At 33.9% G+C, this 22122-nt stretch overlaps 1 protein-coding gene across 2 annotated transcripts in view; it reads right to left on the reverse strand.

The window, feature by feature from the left end:
- The window catches only part of VPS13B (vacuolar protein sorting 13 homolog B), an 806197-nt gene that overhangs the window by 329407 nt on the left and 454668 nt on the right, over positions 1 to 22122 (reverse strand). For both annotated transcript variants that reach the window (XM_047088880.1, XM_047088879.1), the window contains exons 26-30: positions 19488 to 19659; positions 18872 to 18986; positions 16294 to 16360; positions 12098 to 12506; positions 2707 to 2818 (exon numbers count right to left, since the gene is read on the reverse strand). In XM_047088880.1, the coding sequence (XP_046944836.1) occupies positions 2707 to 2818; positions 12098 to 12506; positions 16294 to 16360; positions 18872 to 18986; positions 19488 to 19659 (875 nt within the window). The remainder of the gene's footprint in view (positions 1 to 2706; positions 2819 to 12097; positions 12507 to 16293; positions 16361 to 18871; positions 18987 to 19487; positions 19660 to 22122) is intronic.

Genomic DNA, 22122 nt, shown 5'->3' on the forward strand with positions numbered 1-22122 from the left:
GGGGGAGTACTGCCATCTAACATTAATTAAGTCTTCTGATCTATGCACATGGGATATTATTTCATGTATTTAGATCTTCTTAAGATTCTTTGTACACAGGATATGATTCCATGTATTTTAGATCTTTAATTTCTTTCACCCATGTTTTGTAATTTTCAAAGGGTTAAGTTTTGCACATCTTTTGGTAAATTTATTCATAAGTATTTAATTCTTTCTGATGCGATTATAAATGTAATTATTTTCTTAATTTCACTTTTAGGTAGTGCATAGCTTAGTGTTACTATGAGCTTTTATAATTTGATTTTGTATCCTGCAACCTTGCTGAACTTACTTGCCCAAAAGTTTTCCAGTGGATTCCTTAAGATTTGGTATATACAAGATCATGTCATCTACAAAAAGACAGTTCTACTTCCTCCTTACAATCTGGGTGTCTTTTATTTCATTTTCTTGCCTAACTGCCCTAGATAGAACCTCTAGTATAAGGCTACATAGAAGTGGCAAGAGCAGATATCCTTGTCTTGTTCCTGATCTTAGGGAGAAAGCATATAGCTTTTCACCATCAAATATGCTAGTTATGGATTTTTATAGATGGCACTGATCTGGTTGAGGAAGTTAGAAAAGTCAAGAGAGAAATAAAAAAAACACTAAGAGCAGATTAAAAGAAAGAGGAAGTAAAAATATGCAGTGGGAGAGTGCAATGACTAAATCATATGATCAAGGAGAGGGACTAAATGATAAAAATACAAATCTAAAAACAGTTCTGAAAGGAATTCATAAAAAAAAATTCTGAAATGCTCTGCCTTTTAGTTAAGTGTATGCTTTTGGCAAATCATGCAAAAATTCTGTGCACCTTGGTCTGTCAATTATAAAAAAACTGGGGCATTTATTCTATAAAGTACCTTTTTTGTACTTTGTATGTACTTAGTACATATTTTTATATATTTTGCATGTTTCAGGATATGAGGCACTGAAGATCTAAAAGAGATACTATGTTATTTACACTTAATTTACTTTTTGGCTTTATATTTCCATATTCTACAAAATAATTCAGGTAGCGAAACAGGGAAGGAAACGAGATAGGGAAAGAAGGTAGAAAGTAAAGAAAAAGAAATATAGAAAAGGAGAAGATAAAGAATAAAGATACAGAAAGGGAAGGAAAAAATAAGTATGAAGAAAATATGGAAAGTAAATACGGACGGCGACTGAGAAAAAATAGTTCAAGGACAATGAGAAGAAAGCAATGACAAACAGGCCTAAGGGAGCCATATCTTCACAAATGACTTCTAAGGAGCCAGAATGTGGAGAGGGCAGAGGAGGAAAGGAGTTCACTTTATTGATGGTGATAAGATCTTTTAATAGAAAACATATTTCTTTCACCATAAGTAAGACCCTCTTTGAGGGCCGCTTACTTCTGAAATGAAAAATAAAAGATAAATACACCTGAAAACCTTTTCAAATGTTAGAAGATTAAATTATTTTCGCCCAGAAAAAATTCTACTGTAATCCTTCCCCTAGATACTGAGAGAGTAAACAGTTATGAGTTGTGATCTTGTGTCTATCATCATCACTTAACCAGAGATAGCTATTGTTTTGGATCCTCAGTTTCCTTATCTATAAAATAAGGCAGCTGGATTAGAAAATTCCAAAGGCCTCCTTCAGTTCTCACATTCTGAGATTCTATGTAAGCTAGCAAAATAAGAACTTATTTAAGGGATGAATACTATAAGCTACCAACAAAAGTAATACAAGAAAGAGAACATGATATGTAATTCAAAAGAAAAAAATATCAAATAATGGAAAAATTTGAGACAATCAAATCCCTAGGTCTGCTTAAAGTAAAAATTGCTATCAACCTCTAGGTGGTAAGTGCATTACAAAGATCAGAATCTTTCCTAACGGTAACATTTATTGGAGAACAGTAGGAATTTATTTTTAAAAGAATGACACCACCTCGTCTGAGAAGCAGACCAGCAGGATGAATAAGACACTTGTTCATCTGTACTTCTGTGATTTTTCTCACTTGGTATTATTTGCAACTGCACTTTTATGTCTGGCAGCAGTGCCAGTATGAATGATGTATTATTTTTATCATGTTGATTACACATGTTCACCAGTTTAGTTGTCCATATATGCTTGGTGTGGTTTGCAAATACTCAGTGACAAAATCCAGAGCATGGCATTTTCACAGAAAGTGTTTACTGTGAAATTTCTCCTTAGAAGTTTGCTTTTCTTTACAGCTTTGATCCACATGACATCCACAGACCTACGTTTCAAATAATGGCTTATAGTTAAATTAAGAAAATGACTGCAGTAGGATGTGGTAGTTCTGGAGCGAACCTCAGTTTCTTATGTGATTAGAGATTTGGTCAAATTTAAAGTCTGCTAAAATTTTCCAAACTGCGCTTCTTCAGTTTTATGGGGCCTTGGTACTTACATTCTGTTATTCATCAACACTTCACAGAAATACTTGATTTGTCTGAATGAATTTAAAAACCCACAACTGAAGAAAATCAGAAAAACCTGGTTTTAAATATCAAAAGATCCCAAATGAAAAGTATTTCTACAGGCCACACTAAGCAAGTTTTATTGATCAGTGTACTTCTTTGCAGGATGAAATTCAGGCCACACTAAGCAAGTTTTATTGATCAGTGTACTTCTTTGCAGGATGAAATTGCTGCAAGATCGAAGATAAGAAAATAAACTTACTGGTAAATATCTTTCCTGAGGACAGTTCTGCCAAGGGGATTGTCAGCTTGGGGAGCCATAGCAACAGAGCCAATCTTCAAAACCATGGTGTCTTCTTTTGCTGCCTGATTAACTGTAATAAAAGAAATCGATTCATGAGGTATTCAGTGGGTCTGTGTGTACTTTATGCATATGGAGAAATCTAAATAACGGGTACAGACACATGAAGATAAAACCAATAAATGAGGGCAAGGAAAAAATTATGTGAAAAATAAAAATATTTGAGGCTTTTGAGAACTACTTCCTTTATATCCCATTAAGTAATTTTCCATTGTGCACAATTAAAATGATAATTAAAAAACCCAACAACTCCATCCCAACATTAAAACATACGATGTTAACTACGTATGAGTAGTGTTAAAGTAGTATGTTTCTCAAATTTCATAATCTTATGCTACTACATCTTTCTCCCAAGTGACTGTCAGCCCTGGGTTTTTGACACTGCCATTGCAGTGTACGCATATATTATTGTCAACAAAGATATTAAAGGTCACTACAAGGTCAGTGCCAGATTCTCAAACCATTTAAATTTACATGACAAATAATAATTAAATACAATACACACACACATTATGTACACACATGGTCACAGCACTTCAAGTTGTAACATGTCAGAAATTCCAAAAGAAATATAATGGCTGCAACGGTAAAGAAAAAAAAAAACCAGGTAATTGTTTAATATACAAGGACATTTCAACGTGTTATTCTAGGCACTTTTTAATTTAAGTAATTTCTACTGTGAAATTGCTTGAGAAATAATTTCATACCTATGTAAAACTTCCACCTCCTAATGGAATCTAACACTAAGGTAAGTAATCTCAGAAAACAATAAAAAAATGAAAAACTATATATATATATATATATATATATATATATATATTAAATTCTGATCCTTTGTATTGAATAAAGCAACAGTATTTTTCCATGTTCTTATAAAGTTTAACAATTTTTCTGTAAATCACTGGCTAATTCAATGTCTTTTCTAAGGACCATTTGAAATGGATAAGGGTTCTTCATGGCCCCATTAATTTATACTAATATAAATTTATATTCTACTCCCTCTTGTCCAACAGATGATGCCATTGTAGTAGCTGTTCAAAAATTGTTTAAAATTGCTAACAATATACAACTTTGTGGCTTTTGAAGAAAACAGATACTCAAACTCATCGTTTCTCCCAAGAAACTATCATCTGCCACAAATGGAACAGAACAGGACTGGCTGCAAGACCTCGGGAATATCCTGAACAGAACACGCCTACAAAGGCATACAATCCATATTTCCCAAACTGTGGTGCCCAAAGAATGCAAAAGCTAAGAGATTATTTCCAGCTGCTTCAGCAGTACAGTCAGTATGGTCTGACTTAGATTAGACTAAAAAAGAAAGTCAGAATTAAGAAAATCAGAAAAAGTTAGAAGAAAGATACTCAGGAAAAGAAGGAACCAGAATAAGATGTACATAAAGGGAATGGCAAAACAGCTGGGAAGTGGGGGTCACAAGGACAGAAAAAGGGGGAAAAAGAGATGAGCTATCATAATAAATATTAGCATGTGGATGGTGCAATAAAGACAGTACTTTTAAATGTCCACAGCAAAAAAGATCAAATAGAAAACGGCTTCTCATGCAGCTGTACTCTTTTCAAATGACTAGAGGTCTGGTTTGATTATAGGTCCTTATACTATGAACATTGTTTACATTTCACAGATCTTGCATTTTATGCCAAGCTTATCAAATAGTTCCATGTGGGGAAAACCTCTGATTAAGCAGCAGGCATCAATTAAATCAATAAATAGTAAGTCTAGAGAATAGACCATACCACAAAAGTGCAATTAGTATACTTGCTAACTGTTCTTCCAGGCTACAGATACTACTCACCATATGAAAGTCTGAAATGTAATAGAAACACTGCAGTAAATGAGGTACATATGGAAGAAAAATGACGTACTTGGTGTTACATACAAAGCCAGATCCAAGAACAGAATTCTGTTTCTGTTAGAGCCAAAAGTGTTCTCACTAGATTATACTGACTATAAAGTTTTAATAATAAAGAAAAGCACTGAATGCAGATCATTCACAAACTAAATAAAAATAATCAATTTTATTATAGAAAGTATTTAGCTTATCAAAATGTACCTTTGAGATAGAAGAAAAAATAATAAAATATGTATTTATATAAGAAAGTGCTTTGATTCAGTTCTTTAGTTACTTTATAATTAGAAAAAAAGTAAGCTTCCCCTTTTTTGGTTTATTTCACCTGCATTTAATAGTTGGACCATATGAGGAAATGTTCCCTCTAGATGCATTTTCAACATGAAAATGAATGCCTTCCTTCTTTGCTTAAACTGTATTTTTAAAAATTTAGGCTCATGCGGAACTACTTACTCTGGAAGACTCATATTAGATCCAAAAAACAGTCTTCTATTCTGAAATAAATAGCTTAAACTGGAAGTCAAACACCTGTAGATTCAGGATCTTGATAATGATTGCACATAATGCAAACAATATTCAAGTTGAAAACCAGACTTTCAGTATCATTTGTTTAAAGAAAATATTAGAATGGTAAGTATATTTTTCTTATTATTAACTGATTTTACACATGAACTATTAAAAACTTTTACAGTTAATGTAATGTGAAATGTAAGTCTGAAAGATTTTATCTTTTCTTGGTGCAAGAAGAGTGTGTATTGAAAATGAAAACGTTACGAACAACTTTGAAATTATGAGCTTAAGTGACCAGAACCTGAAGTTTAAATAAAGAGCAGAATTTTCACGCAATTGTTGGATAACATAAAACTGTTATTTATAAATAACTTTTCATAAATCCAGCAAGAAATAAGTGTTTCAGAGACTTCTTCCTTTAGGATTCTCAATATAAACTCAACAGAATAAAACATCTCAAGTCCCAAGAGTATTTGAACTTGCCTCTGTGCAATGTTACACTTTTACAAAGCCCTAACTGTAGTGACAACCCTACACAAAGCTATCATGGGTGAATTAATCATTTGAATTAAGAGCAGCAATGATGAAAGACAGAGTGTCAAAAAAATGTAGAATGTGCCAAAAGTTTTGAATATTTGGCATGCAATATAACTACAGAAAGGCTATCTATCTATCTATCTACCTACCTACCTACCTACCTACCTACCTACCTACAAGATATATCTATCTATATAAATTATAGACAGGCACATTCTAGAAAGTCATTACTTCTCAGAGATAGTTTATAGATATAAGTACAGCTGACCCTTAAACAACAAAAATAAACATATTGGAAAAATTTTGGAGACTGGAGACAATTTAAAACAACTCATGAACTGTGTAACCCAGAAATACTGAAAAAGTTTAGAAAAAGTTAGGTACTATTGTAAGAATACTGCATAGAATACATATGACGTATAAAAATATGTGTTAACTGACTGTGCTATTGGTAAGGCTTCCTATCAACAGTAGGCAATTAGTAGTTAAGTTCTGGAGGAGTCCAAAGTTATACGTGGATTTTCAACGGGGGCAAGGGGGCTTGGTGCCCCTAACCTCCGCATTGTTCAAGGGTCAACTATATAGGTATAAGATATATACATGTAGATATAAATACAGATATACACATAGACATAGACACACACAGAGGCAGAGGGAGAGAAGAAAACAGAAGAGATATATGCAATACAACGTAGTCCAGACAAAAGACTTAATACACAAAGAGTTCTTACTAATTGATAAGGAAAAGATGAGCAACTACCTAGAAAAAGAATGCAATTTTAATTAATGAGACTGACAAAAACCCAAAACTCTGTTAGAATCAGAGTAAGGAAATAGTAAACTGGTGCAGCTATTTAGACAGGCAATTTGACATCGCTTAACGTCTTAAAGGTACATGCCCTTTGATCTAGCAATCTTTTTTGCTAGAAATTTATTTATATACATACTCACCCAAGTCGTGAAAAATGCCACTAAAAAGGTGTTTACTGCAAGAAGTGTTTGTATAAAGGATTTAAATTAACCACAAGTTCACAGAGAAACAGACTATATTTTCCAAAATGGCTGTAACAAAATGCACTCTTTTTTCCATATGCTCTTATTTAAGGTTACCTGCTTAGGAAGTACTTAGGCATGTGGATTTTGAAATTCTACCTTAAAAATCCTACAATAACCACCACCAAAAAAAGAAAGAACTTTAAAAATAAGAAAGCAAAAGGCTAGAAATATTTTTGCAATTCCAATCAATTGAGGATTTTCCTAGTTAAAGCAGATGAATAGTACATTTATTTTTTTAAATTTTTTTAATGTTTCTTATTTTTGAGAGAGAGACAGACAGAGCATGAGCAAGGGAAAGGACACAGAGAGAGAGTGAGACACAGAATGCAAAGCAGGCTCCAGGCTCCGAGCTGACAGTACAGAGCAGAATGCAGGCTCAAACCCACAAACCATGAGATCACGACCTGAGTCAAAGTCAGACGCTTAACAGATTGGGCCACTTAGGTGCCCCACTGAATGGTAAATTTAATACAACACCAACAAAATTGTGTGATATGTAGTATTAATGATTATAATACAGTAAACCAAAAAACAAACAAAACAAACACACAAAAGAAATAAAGCTGTTTTCTCTCCCTTTTCCCAAATGGCCAGATTTTTATTCCTTCTGACATGTACACAAATCAGTGAAGCACAGAACCTGTTTCAATAAACCATCTCTGCGAATGATAGGAAAATAAAGCTAGAGTGAACTACTGAACTTCTAACCTCTGTCTTGTTGAAGAGGTGCTCAGTGTACAGGTGCTCCCATCCTTACTAAGAGTGAGCCCTCTTATATTCTGAACTATGCCTGCACATGAGTGTTGTTCAGAAAATACCACAAATCCTGCCTTTGTCAAAAAGGTGTCCAAGCAGACTGGAGGTTCCTCAAAAACAAAGAATTCTCAACACAGAATTACCATATGATCCAGCAATTCCATTCCTAGGTACATATCCCAAAGAAGTGAAAATGGGCTCAACAGACACTTGTATGCCAGTGTTCACAGCACCACTACTCACAACAGCCAACACAAAGGTGGCAACAACACAAGTGTCTAATAGATGAAAGTTAACAAAATGTGGCACGTCCATACAATGAAGTATTATCCAGCCACAAAGATGAAGCTCTGATACCTGCTACAATTCGGATGGACCTTAAAAACATCATGCTAAGTGAAATAAGCCAAATATTTATGATTCTGCTTACATGTCTGTCTGCTTACAGAATAAGCAAATTCATAGAGACAGAAAGTAATGAGTACAGAGTTTGTGATGATGAAAACATTTGGAAACAGATAGTGGTCATGGTTGTAAAACCTGGGCAATGTAATTTATGCTGTTAATGTACACTTGAAAATAATTACAAATGGAAAAAATCTTGTTATGTGTATTTTACCACAATAAAAAAATTGAAAAAAAAAAGACTTCTGACTCAATGACTGAGATAATTTATACTTTATAGATAAAGTCTATCTTAAGAAGAAACATTTAACACCATAAGTAAGGTTCACCTAAGGGCCATGACACTGATGTGGGTGGTGAAAAGAAGTTGTCATGTAAGTTTCTCTCACATGTATGTATGTATGTTTACAAAATTTTATTCAAAGGAGTTCTAGAATGAATGTCTAACTGAAAGAATAAGTCACTATGAAAATGTCCCTCCTATTAACAAGTACCAAAGACATCCCAAATCATTCAGTACATCAAACAGGTAAAATATTTTATGATGAATAAGCAAATATTGGATGCAGATCAAATGTGCACATAGAGGAAAGCTATGTCTGATTCTGGAAGATTTATCAGTATAAAATACTATTGAACACCTATTTAAAAAGTCTAAGCTAGGCTGGCTCATCCTGAAAAAGCAACATATTGCTACTACTCTACATTCTAGGCCCAATTTCAAAACTTAAATGGGAGATGAAGCATATACATTCGGTTTCTTTTCTTTTTATTTGTATTTGTGATCAATATTGATGTTTTAGGATGTGAAATTTAAGGTGTGAGACCTTAAAATAGCATTAGGGATATTAGAGGAAGAAGGATTCAATCTAGGATTAGTTAGCAGGCAATTACTATTTAGACGCCAATTACATCACATAATTTGAGGACGATTTGTAATTCCTGAACACTTCTGTAGCAGTAAAAACTCATCACAGATAGGTTGCTTTGCTTCCTGATTTGTCTGCACGACCTTTCCCAATTTTTTCATACAGCACTCCTGTATTTCTCTCAACCTCATACTACCCTCTCATCTCTAATAACACTTTTTTTCCCTTAGATTTCCATGAAGTTTAGGGCCTTACCACTCGTTTACACTCAAATGAAAATAATTAGAAAATTATGGAATAAAAACACAAAATACACACTACAAAGAATTTTCAGTAAATCTGGGGTACCTGGGTGGCTGAGTCATTTAAGCCTCCGACGTCGGCTCAGGTCATGTTCTCATGGTTTTTGGTTCCAGCCCCCATTGCTCTGAGCTGACAGGAAGGATCTTACTTCCTGCTGAAAGATCCCGCAGAAGGATCCTCTGTCTCCCTCTCTCTTTGCCCCTCCCCTGACTGTTTTCTCTGTCTCCCTCTCAAAAATAAACACTAAAAAAAAAAGAAAAAGAATTTTCAGGAAATCACAAAAGCTTACTAACATAAATTATTTTAAATGAAATTACAGAAACTCATTCTGGTTAGGAAAATAAATGTTTTTACAATACCCAGAGAGGTATCTGTGGAAAAAAAACCCTTAATTGCTAAAAAAAATTTACAATTTGTTAATAATATAGATATCATAAAACTTTATTCTTATTTTCATCTGGATACAAATTTTCTGCAATTTTATTTTAATGGAAAAACTTATAGATACTATAATATAATGATATTTTAAAATATTTATTTATTTTGAGAGAAAAAGAACAAGTGAGGGAGGGGCAGAGAGAGAGGAAGAGAAAGAATCCCAAGTAAGCTCTATGCTGTCAGATCAGAGCCCTACATGGGGCTGAATCTCATGAACCAGTGAGATCATGACCAGCCAAAATCAAGAATCAGATGCTTAACCAACTGAGCCAGCCAGGTGCCCCAATATAATGATAGTTTTAAAATACAATGGACTACTTCAAACTCTTACCAAAATAATCCTAAGTTTTCTCAAATAAAGAAAGCCAAACTACTTCTGTTTCCATAGTGTTTTCCCCCTATTCGCAGTTGAAAAATCAAAAAGATGGTCTGAAATCTCCATGACCTTTTATGTCTATCCCTCTTTCTGTATGGTTATGAAAAAGTGTTATTATGACACAAAATGGGTCTCAGAGAGCTATACTGTTTAAAAATATAGGTTTCTTTTTTTGCCTAAGTAATTTTAATATAAATCGTATTAGTTAAACATTCATTAGATACTCACATAATAAAGGATAATAACAAGGAAAAAGCACAAATGTCAGTGTGTCTACAATGAGTATGCAGCCTCTATCCTGGTTAGTAGTTGCCTCTCAGATCACTTGTAATTGCTCAATGAAGACTAACTTTATTCTTTACCATTCATGTGTTTCTACAAAGTCTCTGAACAGATGAAAACAACTTGTATAATACTGTCAGAATACAGCATATACAGACAATACTAATTTTTTTATCTCAAAATAATCAATTTTATGACAGTTCTACTAAAAATCAGAAAGAAAATAGGAACTGGTTAATACTAAAAATCCATGAAGTACAGGGGCAACTCGGTGGCTCAGTCAGTTCATTTTGGTTCAGGTCATGATCTCACAGTTTGTGGGTTCGAGCCCCACGTCGGGCTCTGTGATGACAGTGCAGAGCCTGCTTGGGATTCTCTCTCTCTCCCTCTCTCTCTTTCCCTTCCCTGCTCTCCCTCTCTCTTAAAAATAAACAAATAAACATTTAAAAATATCCACTAAATATAATACACTGAATTTATCTCTATACATGTTGGTAATTAAGAACTATAAAGCTCTACAAATTTATTTTTTACTTAGGGAACTTTTTAAAAAAGGACCCTTACCTTGAATAAAACTTTATTTATAATGTTAGGCAGAATAACTTTCCCCAATTAAGATTTGCCTTTGGGAGACACAACAAGAGACAGACTAGGCTCCAAGAAGAAACAGAATGAACTAGATGCTTTTCTTTTTTTTTTATTTGCTATCACTGACCATTCAAGCTCTTCCCCCTCCACATAATAACTAAAAGGGAAAAAAAAGCTTTACTGTTTTCATGTGGCAGAGGCTAGTACTTATCCCTCAACTACCATTCTCTCTTTTTCTAATTCACATGGCCTTAATTTATGAGCTGGGCACCCTACCGCCTAGGGAAATACTGTTTCTCAGCCTCTCTCACAGTGGGGTGTAGCCATATGACTATGTTTTGGCCAAAGAGGTATATAAGCAGTAGTGAAATGGGGGACTTCCAGATATTCTACTTTAAAAGAATGGGCACATCTGCTGATTCAGTTGCCATTTACTGAAAGCTAACTATGCAGCTAGCATTATTCATGTAGTCTCCACGTAGTCATCATTGAAAAGTGAGCTGTCAGTAAGGTCTACTATCAAGTCAAGCACTACTATTACCATTTATACGTAGGAACTTAGACTTAACTTGCTTTAAATTTCACAGTTCTTAACTAGTAAATCTGGGATTTGAACTCAGGTCTCTGTAACTTCCAAGTTCATACTATGTGAACCACTGTACTAGAACTTCACTCAATATCCTTAAAGTTCTTCACTGTTTTCTAGCATGGGGGAAGCAAAAATTTAAAAGTTACTCTCACAGTTGGAGGCAGTGGGATTCTAAATTCATTTCATTACATTTTATTTATTTATTTTTTTTAGTAGGTTCCATGCCCAACATGGGTTTGAACTTACAACCCTGAGATCAAGAGTCAGATGCTCTAATGCTCTGAGCCAGGCAGGTGCCCCAAATTCATTTCATTTTAAAACCTAAGTTAATTTGCACTGAGAAGCCTGGAAGAAGCCACAGGAACCTTGGGTGTTGGCTATTTTTTTTTTAATAATTTCTACTTACCTTAGGTATATAGAACCTAACATTTGAGTTTAATAAAACAAATGACAGTAAGATAAGCTTCACTAGCAAAAGTCCTGATGAAAAAAAAATTTACTTTTTACTCTAGTAACTGAGTCAGAAACAAACCCAGTATCCTGACATAATCTCCTAAAGGTTTAGTTGTAGAATGACTGTAACATAGTTACTCTTTCTAAAACACACCAGAGTACAAACTACAACCACCAGCCATATTAAAAAAGAATAGAAAAAACTAAACTCCCTAAATGGAAGTTATGTAAAATCAGACCACAAAAACCTCTGAAGGCCATACCTTCAATACTTGGCTGCATTTCTTCTGTTTTTGGAACAAAAATTCTGATTATGCTTGTGTTGATATAAATCAAAGGTAAGCTGCGTGAAGTCAATGTATGGCTCCTCATGGGCTGACCAGGAGATTTTCTTTTCTCTTTTTGGGTCCTTGGTAATTTTGCTTGAAATATACTTGCAATGGCATTAAGCAAAGGAAAGCAAAGGACAATGTCAAAAGCTTGTGCTGAAAGAAGAATTTCATGAAGAAAATGAGGGGAACCATCCGTTAAACCTTCAGATAACTTATGAAAACTTCTTCGCTCATTTCTTGATATTAACTTGTGGCGGACATTTTTTGTTACAGCTTTTGTGTATGTCAAAGAGAGAAATCCATGCTGCTGATGAGAGCCATCTAGGAGTTTTGCTGTTGTCTGTTCCAGAAAGAGGAAATCATAATACAAACTTCATTACAAAAAAGAAAAAAAAAACTATGTGAAAGCAGAAAATAATCTCAGTTGATATTATAATCTTTTACTATGCCTACACCCTCTGATGAGCACATTACTGATCAATTCCACACATGGGGAAAAACCATATAAGACTTGGAATGCTGAACTGAAAATTAGAAATCCTGAGTTCTAGTTCTAGATCTTGAGAGAGGCAATTAAACTTTGTTATATCTGTGTCTATGGTTTCTACATTCTCTGTGATATTCAGAATTTGCAACAAGACATCTCTGGATTTTATCTTTTCATTCTTGACAATTTTTCATTAAAAGTACCAATATGGATCACAGAGACGTTGTTTATGCAGATGAAACTGAAATAACCATGTAATGTACTTCCATTTGTAATCAACAAACAATCTGAATAGAAAAGATGATTGACTTCCCTCGACTTAATTAACATTTATGAGAACAGAGTTTTTCTTTTAATAATTTGGCTAATGTATATGAAGACTAAGCCCATAAAAAGAGCTTCATTGATACCATGCTTTGATAACTAAACCAATCATTTAATGCATGTTTATTGGAGATAGTAACATAACACAAAAATAAAACATCTGTCTTTTAGAACTTGCTTATTTTCAGTGGCTATCATTCTGTTTACAAAACCTAACTATCCACTCTCTCACAATTCAAACTCCTATTCCTTGAGTTTAATGCTACATAAATATACATACGACATTTGACTGACAGTAAAAATTATATCATTATATCATCAATACTTCTGACAAAACATGTCCAATTATATTCAAATTACACACTATAAACAAATTGTAGTAAAACAGCATACTTTGAAGAGTGAAATAAAATGCATACTTTCTATTTCTCAACATTAAAGGACAGCTCTTAAAGTTTTCCTGAACCAATTAATGTACATAAAATCCTATTTTACACATCACTCAACATGAAGTTAAAGTTAAGGTGTTATACACATTTCCAACCTCTCTTCCCAGGGCCTGATAAAGTTTTTAGGCTATTACAGTCCAATGCGTGATGTCGAGAGAGGAAGTGCACTGAGAAAGAACAACAAACAGGAAAAAAGTGAGAGTGGCAAAGCAGCAAAGTGCCCGGGCCTATGTTATCCCAGCACTAGTGAAGCTCTTTTGCTTCCATTTTCTTCCTCTCACATTGCTACCTATCACCTAGTGACACAGCAAGGGGAAAATAGTAGGCATTTCAGCTGCCACTGTTAATTTTGTTTTTAATGTGGACTTTACAATGAACAAAGGTGAGGTAAAAGTTATCTTTGTCTATGTTCTTTTTTAACCTAATTTTCTGACCATTAAAAATACCCTGGGAAGTAGGCATTAAATGGATGTGCAAAACAATCATTTTTCATGTTAACTGTCCTGCTGCCTTCAGAGGTGTTTTTTTGTTTTGTTTTTACTGTTCCCAGCTTTCTAGCTGCCTCTCTGATTTCCCTTTCCTTTTGCTTTCTACATGCAAAAGGAAATACAGTAAAGCAAGAAAACGTGCTACCAGTCTTATGTCCATCTTGCTAGGTAACAGGAAACACCGGATGGAGAACGATGGCTGTGATATAGCCCAACACCAACAACACTGTCTGTATTTAGATGTTTAAACTGGACTTGGGGGGCAGGGTTACAATCAACCACTAATCTAAATAACCTAACTCAAATCCTCCTTAATGGCTATGCTTGAATCCTGGAAATAGTATAAAAGGTGCTTCAGTGTATGAATGTTTTGATTTGGAAAATATATTTTAAACATATTGAACGTAGGTACTCTTGAATGTAAACTCCCCATGAGAGAAAGTTTGTTTGTTGAACTGTTGCATCCTCAACTCCCTTAATGTACAAGGAACAAAATGAAAAAACAAGTGAATACTAGCTGGAGTGAGATAATGTAAATATTACTTTTCATATGGTAATAATCAGCATCTTACACTCTTTAAAATGAAAAGTTAGAAAACACTGATAATTAAAGAAGTATTATAAAAATGCAGAAAAATTTTAAAGGGCATTAATAAGTTTGGGTTTTTTCATGAATATACATTAAAATTATTCAGTATGTAAAAAAATTAAGAATGTTTCTCAGAGACACCAATACCATTCAAATAAAAATAAAACTGAACAGAATTTCCACTGATATAAAATCCACATGTAGAGATGTTTTTTCCAGACTAAAATTCCAGAAAAAATATCAGAATCCAATTAGAAACTAGCATTTGCTATTCAAATACAATATTAAACAACTGTTTAAAATATTTGACTAATTTTATCACCTTTTTAAAGATCTAGGTCTTAAATTCCTTTTGAGCTACAAAAAAGGGGAAATAGTTCACATATGCTAAGAAAACATCTAATGTTTGCAATGATTTAAAAAATTCTTAAGAGAATTGCTATTATCATTGTGGTAATCTGTTCTTAATATTTTTAAATTATATGCATTTGTATTGACTTTAAGAATGGCGTTTAAAATAATTAGCTTAATGACATATCCAGATATATTGTACCACTTAGAAAAGAATAAGGTTCTAAACTTCTAAAAGCCACTGGTGGACAGTCTAGTGTTCATCCTATATCCAGCAATGACAGGCATATAGCCCTGTCCAGATTCAAGATCACCAAATACGGTAATGTGGATTAGTTGTGAGAAGGAAATGGCATAATAGAAAGGGGAAAAAAGCAATCTAAGTAAAAGCCATAAAAGAAAAGACAAAGCAGTCTGGTCAACTCTTGATTATTCAATACATGCACAATTTAAAAAACATTACACTTAATGTCCTACACTTCTATTTTCTTATGCTGACGGTAAAGTTAGTTTGTAATCACAAAACCAGAGTGAAAAAGAGTATATGCAAGTAACTCAGAAACAAATTAGATGGTACTAGAAAATCAGTCTATGAGTTAAAAGTAAAGTAGAGTTCATTTACAAAGTGGATGACACAGAGGAAGATAAAAATCAAGAGTTGACTCTATGGATAGTTCAATTCCTTCTCTGGATTCCTGTTAGTGGGAGTTCTGTAGCATAATTTTAAAATGATTTCTTACAGAAGGAAAGAAGCCAGAGCAATTACTGAAAGGGTCCTGCTTGCTGATGGGTCGAACCAACAAGGTGCGTCTGTTCAGCTTGTCAGTACAGGAAAGGAAGACACCTCCACATTGCCCCAAAGACCAACACTCTTCCCCAAGGCTTGAGGTGATGGACAGGAGCAAAGAAGGTGAAAAGACAAAAAGCAATAAAAGCCATAAGCAAAAAAATCTGGATAGTTTTAATTTTGCTCAAGTTTGCATGGGCTCAGGTTTGAGCCCCTGCTAGGTATGGCCTCTGTCTGGACCATCTTCTGCAAAAGCATTGTTAATGGAAGTAAATGAAAAATAATTGCTTTTAGTGTCAAATTACTACTATTAGTTTATGATAAAGGAAAATCCAACATGAACTCACTTATGAATAGGAAAAACTTCTAAAACATCAACATAATAGTACATTAATGATAAAACATTTTAATAAAAGCAATCCTACCTTTGCTTTTTGAAAAATTTACTTAATAGCTATAATAGGAAAATGGTTACAAAACACAAGCATTTAAAGGAGTAGTTTTATTTTGTAATGTAATTTTGGAAGAATATGTCAAAAAGAATTTATCTGAGCTCTAATTCTTGCAACCATTAGTCCTATTGCATGAATGAACAAAGATAAACAGTTTATAATATATTTTCAAAAAATCATAATTACTAAATGAGTCTCACCACAGGTTTTTCTTTGCACTGTAGAAATACTCCTTCAAAATGTCCTGACTGCCAACCTTCCCCTGGCCTGGAAAACATAAGTTCACCTTATCTGTTCTTTTCAATTTTTCTGAGTTAAAAACTGAGCATATATAACTATTTCAAATAGTTACCATGTAAACAACACTACACTGAACTGAAACATGGAACTGACAATGCAATCAAGAACAATTTATTTTAGCACCACACCCTGGGTAGTTTTGCATAATAGAAGCATTTGTTTTATTGGTAAAACTGTATACTTATTGATTGGTTATTTATTTCTACCTTATCTCTGAGACCACAAGGCCCCTAACAGCATGATTTATGTTTATTTTTCTTACAATACTACATCCTCAGTGCTTAGCATAGTGCACATAATACACAACAAATATTTTGAATAAATCAATGGGTAAATATTTAAAACTTACATAATTTAACAGTAAAGTCATTGATGATCTAGAACACAGATTATAATGTTCACATCATCAGAAAATTATTACAGCTATAACATAATAATCGTGTATCACTTGAAATAATCATGTATCACATGTATCTATATCTATCATATAGAGATATACTATTCAGGAGGATCTAAAGAGCTAAACATTACATTATCAAAGATCAATTAATGATTCATGGTTAGTGTAAAAGAAAATATATGCTTCATAACATTCTACTATTACAACAGGTTTTAATATATACCCAGCAAAATATTTTGAACTTCTTAATTATGACACAATTTTTTGGCTAGATAGATTTGATAGTCATTGACATAAGCAATAGGATATGTGTGACATGCAATATGATAAGTAATAAAAATTCAAATGTTTTTAATGCAGAATTAGAAACCCGTTAAAGAAAAAAGATTCTGTTTTTAGGGTATATGATGCACCAGTAAAAGTACAGAAACAGATGTGCTTTTGCAGGCACTCAATAAATAACTGCTGGATGAAAATTATGAATCCAAAAAACAGACTTTAAGGCTGTTTCTATACTAAATTAATATGAAACTAAAAATATGATGCTGTTTAAAAAATAATTTAAAAAAATGTGTTTTATTATAATTCAATTAAAAATACAAATTCTGGGGGCGCCTGGGTGGCGCAGTCGGTTAAGCGTCCGACTTCAGCCAGGTCACGATCTCGCGGTCCGTGAGTTCGAGCCCCGCGTCGGGCTCTGGGCTGATGGCTCAGAGCCTGGAGCCTGTTTCCGATTCTGTGTCTTCCTCTCTCTCTGCCCCTCCCCCACTTGCACTCTGTCTCTCTCTGTCTCAAAAATAAATAAAAATTAAAAAAAAGTGCAGTAGTCAAGAAATACAATTTACAATAAATCTTTCAAGAAATGAATTGAAATTCCTTCCAAAAAGCTTCTCAAGGGGCGCCTGGGTGGCGCAGTCGGTTAAGCGTCCGACTTCAGCCAGGTCACGATCTCGCGGTCCGGGAGTTCGAGCCCCGCGTCAGGCTCTGGGCTGATGGCTCAGAGCCTGGAGCCTGTTTCCGATTCTGTGTCTCCCTCTCTCTCTGCCCCTCCCCCGTTCATGCTCTGTCTCTCTCTGTCCCAAAAATAAATTAAAAAAAAAAAAAACGTTGAAAAAAAAATACAAATTCCAGAATAGTATTCCAGAATAGCAAAAAAACCCCCCAAAACTCCAAAAAGTGCTAGTTATTTTGTATTTGGGAAAAATTAATGACAACATTGCTATGTATCTTTGTGAGGATATGTAAAACTTTACTTTTTGGGGGCGCCTGGGTGTTGCAGTCGGTTAAGCATCCAACTTCAGCTCAGGTCATGATCTCGCGACTCACGAGTTCAAGCCCCGTGTGGCACTCTGTGCTGACAGCTCAGAGCCTGCAGCCTGCTTCAGATTCTGTGCCTCCCTCTCTCTTTCTGCCCCTCCACCACTCACACTCTGTCTCTTTTTCTCTCAACAATAAATAAACATTAAAAAAACCCAAAATACAGTTGTTTAAAACTTTATTTTTTTACTATTATTTATTATAAATAAATTATATTTGCCCACAATAATACTTTTGATAGAAAGTTATTAGGGCAAGAAAAATCTGGTTCTAGGAATATCTACCACATGTATATTAGTCAAATGAGAGGTTAAGAAAAGTCTCCAAAGCACAAAGGGCCACGAGATGTCGCTCCATTTTAATCTGTGATTAAACTCATATGGAGAGTGGACAGCAAGTATACAGCAAAAACAAAACCATCCACTATGTCTCCAGTATCTTTGCAAATATACAAAATAACAAACTGTTTGAGTTTGTTATTTTCTATCAAACAGACTATCAAACTGGTAGTAAAAGCAGCTCATTTCATTTAATATGGCAATATGGGTATTTATGAATAGATTTGCCATCGCATGAAACAAAACTTTGTTATATTCCATATATGAATGAATACCAAGTAAAATTAATCAATTTATCTGTTAAGAACTCTCTTTGGGAATAAGTACAGCACCTCAAAAAATAACAAAATTAAAATATAAAAATTCTTATATAAGACTGTGTTCAAAGAAAGCATAGCTTTTGCCATATTTATTATTATTTACCTGCTTCTATAGTGATCAATATTGAAACTTTCTATTTTACATTTCACTTTGGTATATACATCCTGAACATCTATGGAAGCACTGAGATCTTCTAGTTCACTGACCATACAAAGCTCTGCAATAAGAAGCAAACATAATCAGCATTGGCCTCACAATCAATACTAAAACCTTGTGTTTTACATTTAATGTTCATATATACATCCTTAACTCCTAGAGAGGAAATGAGACTTTCTGTTCATTAACCATACAGGATTCTACAATAATAAGGAAAAGTAACATCAATACAGGCCTCACGATTAAGATAAAGCACCTATTTCAAGACAGAAGAAATCCATTGATGCTTGAGGTACTGTATCTAACAATCTTTGCATACTTTTAGTGAAAATGATATAATACATCAATGAAACCAATGAAAAAATTACTTCATGGCTTTTGGAATGAATTTTAATATAAAAAGACAAAATTTAGGTATTGCTAATAGAAAGAAACTAAATTAGACCTAATGGTGTTTGTTTACTTTAAATGACAGTGATAAATAAAACTAGGTTCTACTATTTCTTTGAAAAATAGTGTTTAATATTTTACCTTTTAGCAGAGAAGAAAAGTAACCCTGTACCTGTGCCTTTATTTTCAGGATCTGGAGCAAAGAGCTTTATAGTAATTTTGGGGAGCACCCACTGCATCCACAGACTAACACGGCCACTGGATCCACCAATGTTACTTGTAGTTTGTTCCAAGGTAACAGAATCTGAAAATGGTGAGTCATCACCTGCTTGTACAGAATCTCCCTGGAATGAGAAAAAACAAGTGTGTAACAAAGAAAAATAACTATAAAAGATGATAAAATAAATTTTGAAGGCTCGACTTCTGGAAATAAAGTTTTACCAGATTATGGCCATATTCATTCATTTACCTATTGCCTATGGCTACTTTTTAGCAGTTAAGTAGTTCCTATAGAGATACTATGAGCCACAAAACCTAAAATATTTACTATCTAGCCATTTATACAGTTTGTCTACCCCTGCTATACAGCACTTATGTATGAATCTGCAATATCCATAGCAAAGTGATTACCATAATAAGCATGGAGTAAGAAATAGAACATTTATTATGTCTTACATATTATAAGAAGACATTAAAAAGTTGGATTTGATAATAGTTCTTTTTTAATTTTTTGAAGTAATTTCTACACTCAACATGGGGCTCAAACGGACAACCCCAAGATTAAGAGTAGCATGTTCTACCAACTGAGCCAGCCAGCCAGCTAGGCACCCCGACAACAGATTTTTACAATGACTTATATGGCTAAACGGCTCGAGGTAAAGACCATGAGCTTATTTAATTCAACAAATACATAATGAATTACGAATATGTAAGTTCCCACATTTGGAACTAACAAACTTTCTGTAAAAGGTTTGTTTGGTAGTCCTTGTTTTCGTTAAATGTTTTCAGCAGCTGTTACATGGTCTGGAGAAAATTATAAATCCTGGTTTGGAGTTGGATAACTTCAGCCTCAAGACAGGAAGAGATGGTGTCAGGGATAGTGATCACTCTCACATATTGTGTTATTTTAAGGATTAGCTACCAAGTATTTGGGCTCTTAAAATCCCACCTTTGCAGTCCATTTAAAACTTTCAAAAATACTCAGGAGCCCAAACCCATTCTCTGAGAATTGATCAAATACACTATAGTATGCTTATTTAAAAGACATGTATATATTTTTAAACTTTAGTTATATGTACTTAAACATAGTCTGGTAAAGCACCATGATACACTAGGTTAAGGACTTCTTCAGACCCTATTCATGTTTGTTTCCTCCTCTGCAAAATGGTTATTTTGATATTTATCTTTTAGAATTGTTGTTAAGAAAAAAGAACACGAACATAAAGTGATTACATATAATAAACAATTCATAATTAGTAGGTATAATTATCGCCAACAAATGGAACGACTACTTAACAAATTGTATGCTCACAGTCTTACAAAATTTGGTATTCTATCTATACCTTCTTGCCTTTCTCATTTTGTCATCTTTCTAACTTTAGCACCTTTTCCTTTGCCATATATCCTCAACTTCTAATAGTTCTTTGTTGCTTTGAATGTCTCAAACAAAATGTTCACTTCCTATGCCAAGGAGTCATGACCAGTAGTCAACAGCCAGAACAAAACATCCCTTAAAATTTAATAGAAGACAACACAACATGGTCAGTATATTGCTTTCTATGGATAGTTTCTCAGGACAGAAGCCACTCATCTCTTAGTCAAGCCATTAGTCTGATAGCAACAACAGGGACGATGAGTAAAACCTCATGTAAATCCAAAAATTTCTGCTCTCATTAGCACAGACATGTATTCTACTCAGGTATATTCAGCGCCTACATGAAGTTTTTACCTTGACCTCATGATAAGTTTTACAATCTCTTTCAATCAGAAGAAAATTTAATTTCCTTGAACACCCCAAAGGAGACTTAATGGGGAAGATTTTCACAAAACAACAGACAAGTACTTATTGTTGGAATACTTAGACACCAAACACAGCAAAGCAATAGTGTCCTGTGATTTACTGTGACAGAAAATTATAGACTTAAATCTGAAGATAGTGAAGCCATTCCTTGTTACATTTACACCAAACAAGGCAAACAACTTCCTGTTCGTGATGTTTTCATATAAATGCTTCTCCAAAATAAGTAGTCCTAATTCTGCTACAGCTGAAATTCTTACAATTTGAGAAGCGATACAAAAATTCAGGGTTTTGGTTGCTGTCTAAAGTAACACAACATCTAATGAAAAGCACAAACTAATCCCAGAAAAGGATGCATTTTACAAAGTCAAATTCAATAAAAGATAATATAATATAGTCAACACGCCTTTCTTTATGGGTAAATTCTTATAGCAGAAGCATTCATAATTAAATTTTCCTTCAACAGTTAGAAGAACATCATACTCCCAAGAATGGAAACTGTGGAGAAAGCAGCACCTCAAATCAATGGGACCTAGATTTTTAAATATTGTTAGGTATATTCAGTAGGAATGCTAAGAACATGGTGGCTTCAAATTTAATAACTAAGCACTTCTGAAAAAGTGGCTCTCCCTCCTCATGCAGTTTCAGTTTTCATTTTGGATTTACAACATTTGGTGTGGTATTGTTAAATATGTTTGTGCATTAATTTTCTGCTCCATTTCCAAATCTATAGCAAAAATAGAGCCAGAATTGAAGATGCTGAACTATTTTCCCACACCTCTTTATGCCA

This window comes from Lynx rufus, unplaced genomic scaffold (assembly GCF_022079265.1).
Source record: "Lynx rufus isolate CCGP_SWC_20201006 ecotype Redwood Valley unplaced genomic scaffold, mLynRuf1.p SCAF_26, whole genome shotgun sequence".
NCBI lineage: Eukaryota > Metazoa > Chordata > Mammalia > Carnivora > Felidae > Lynx > Lynx rufus.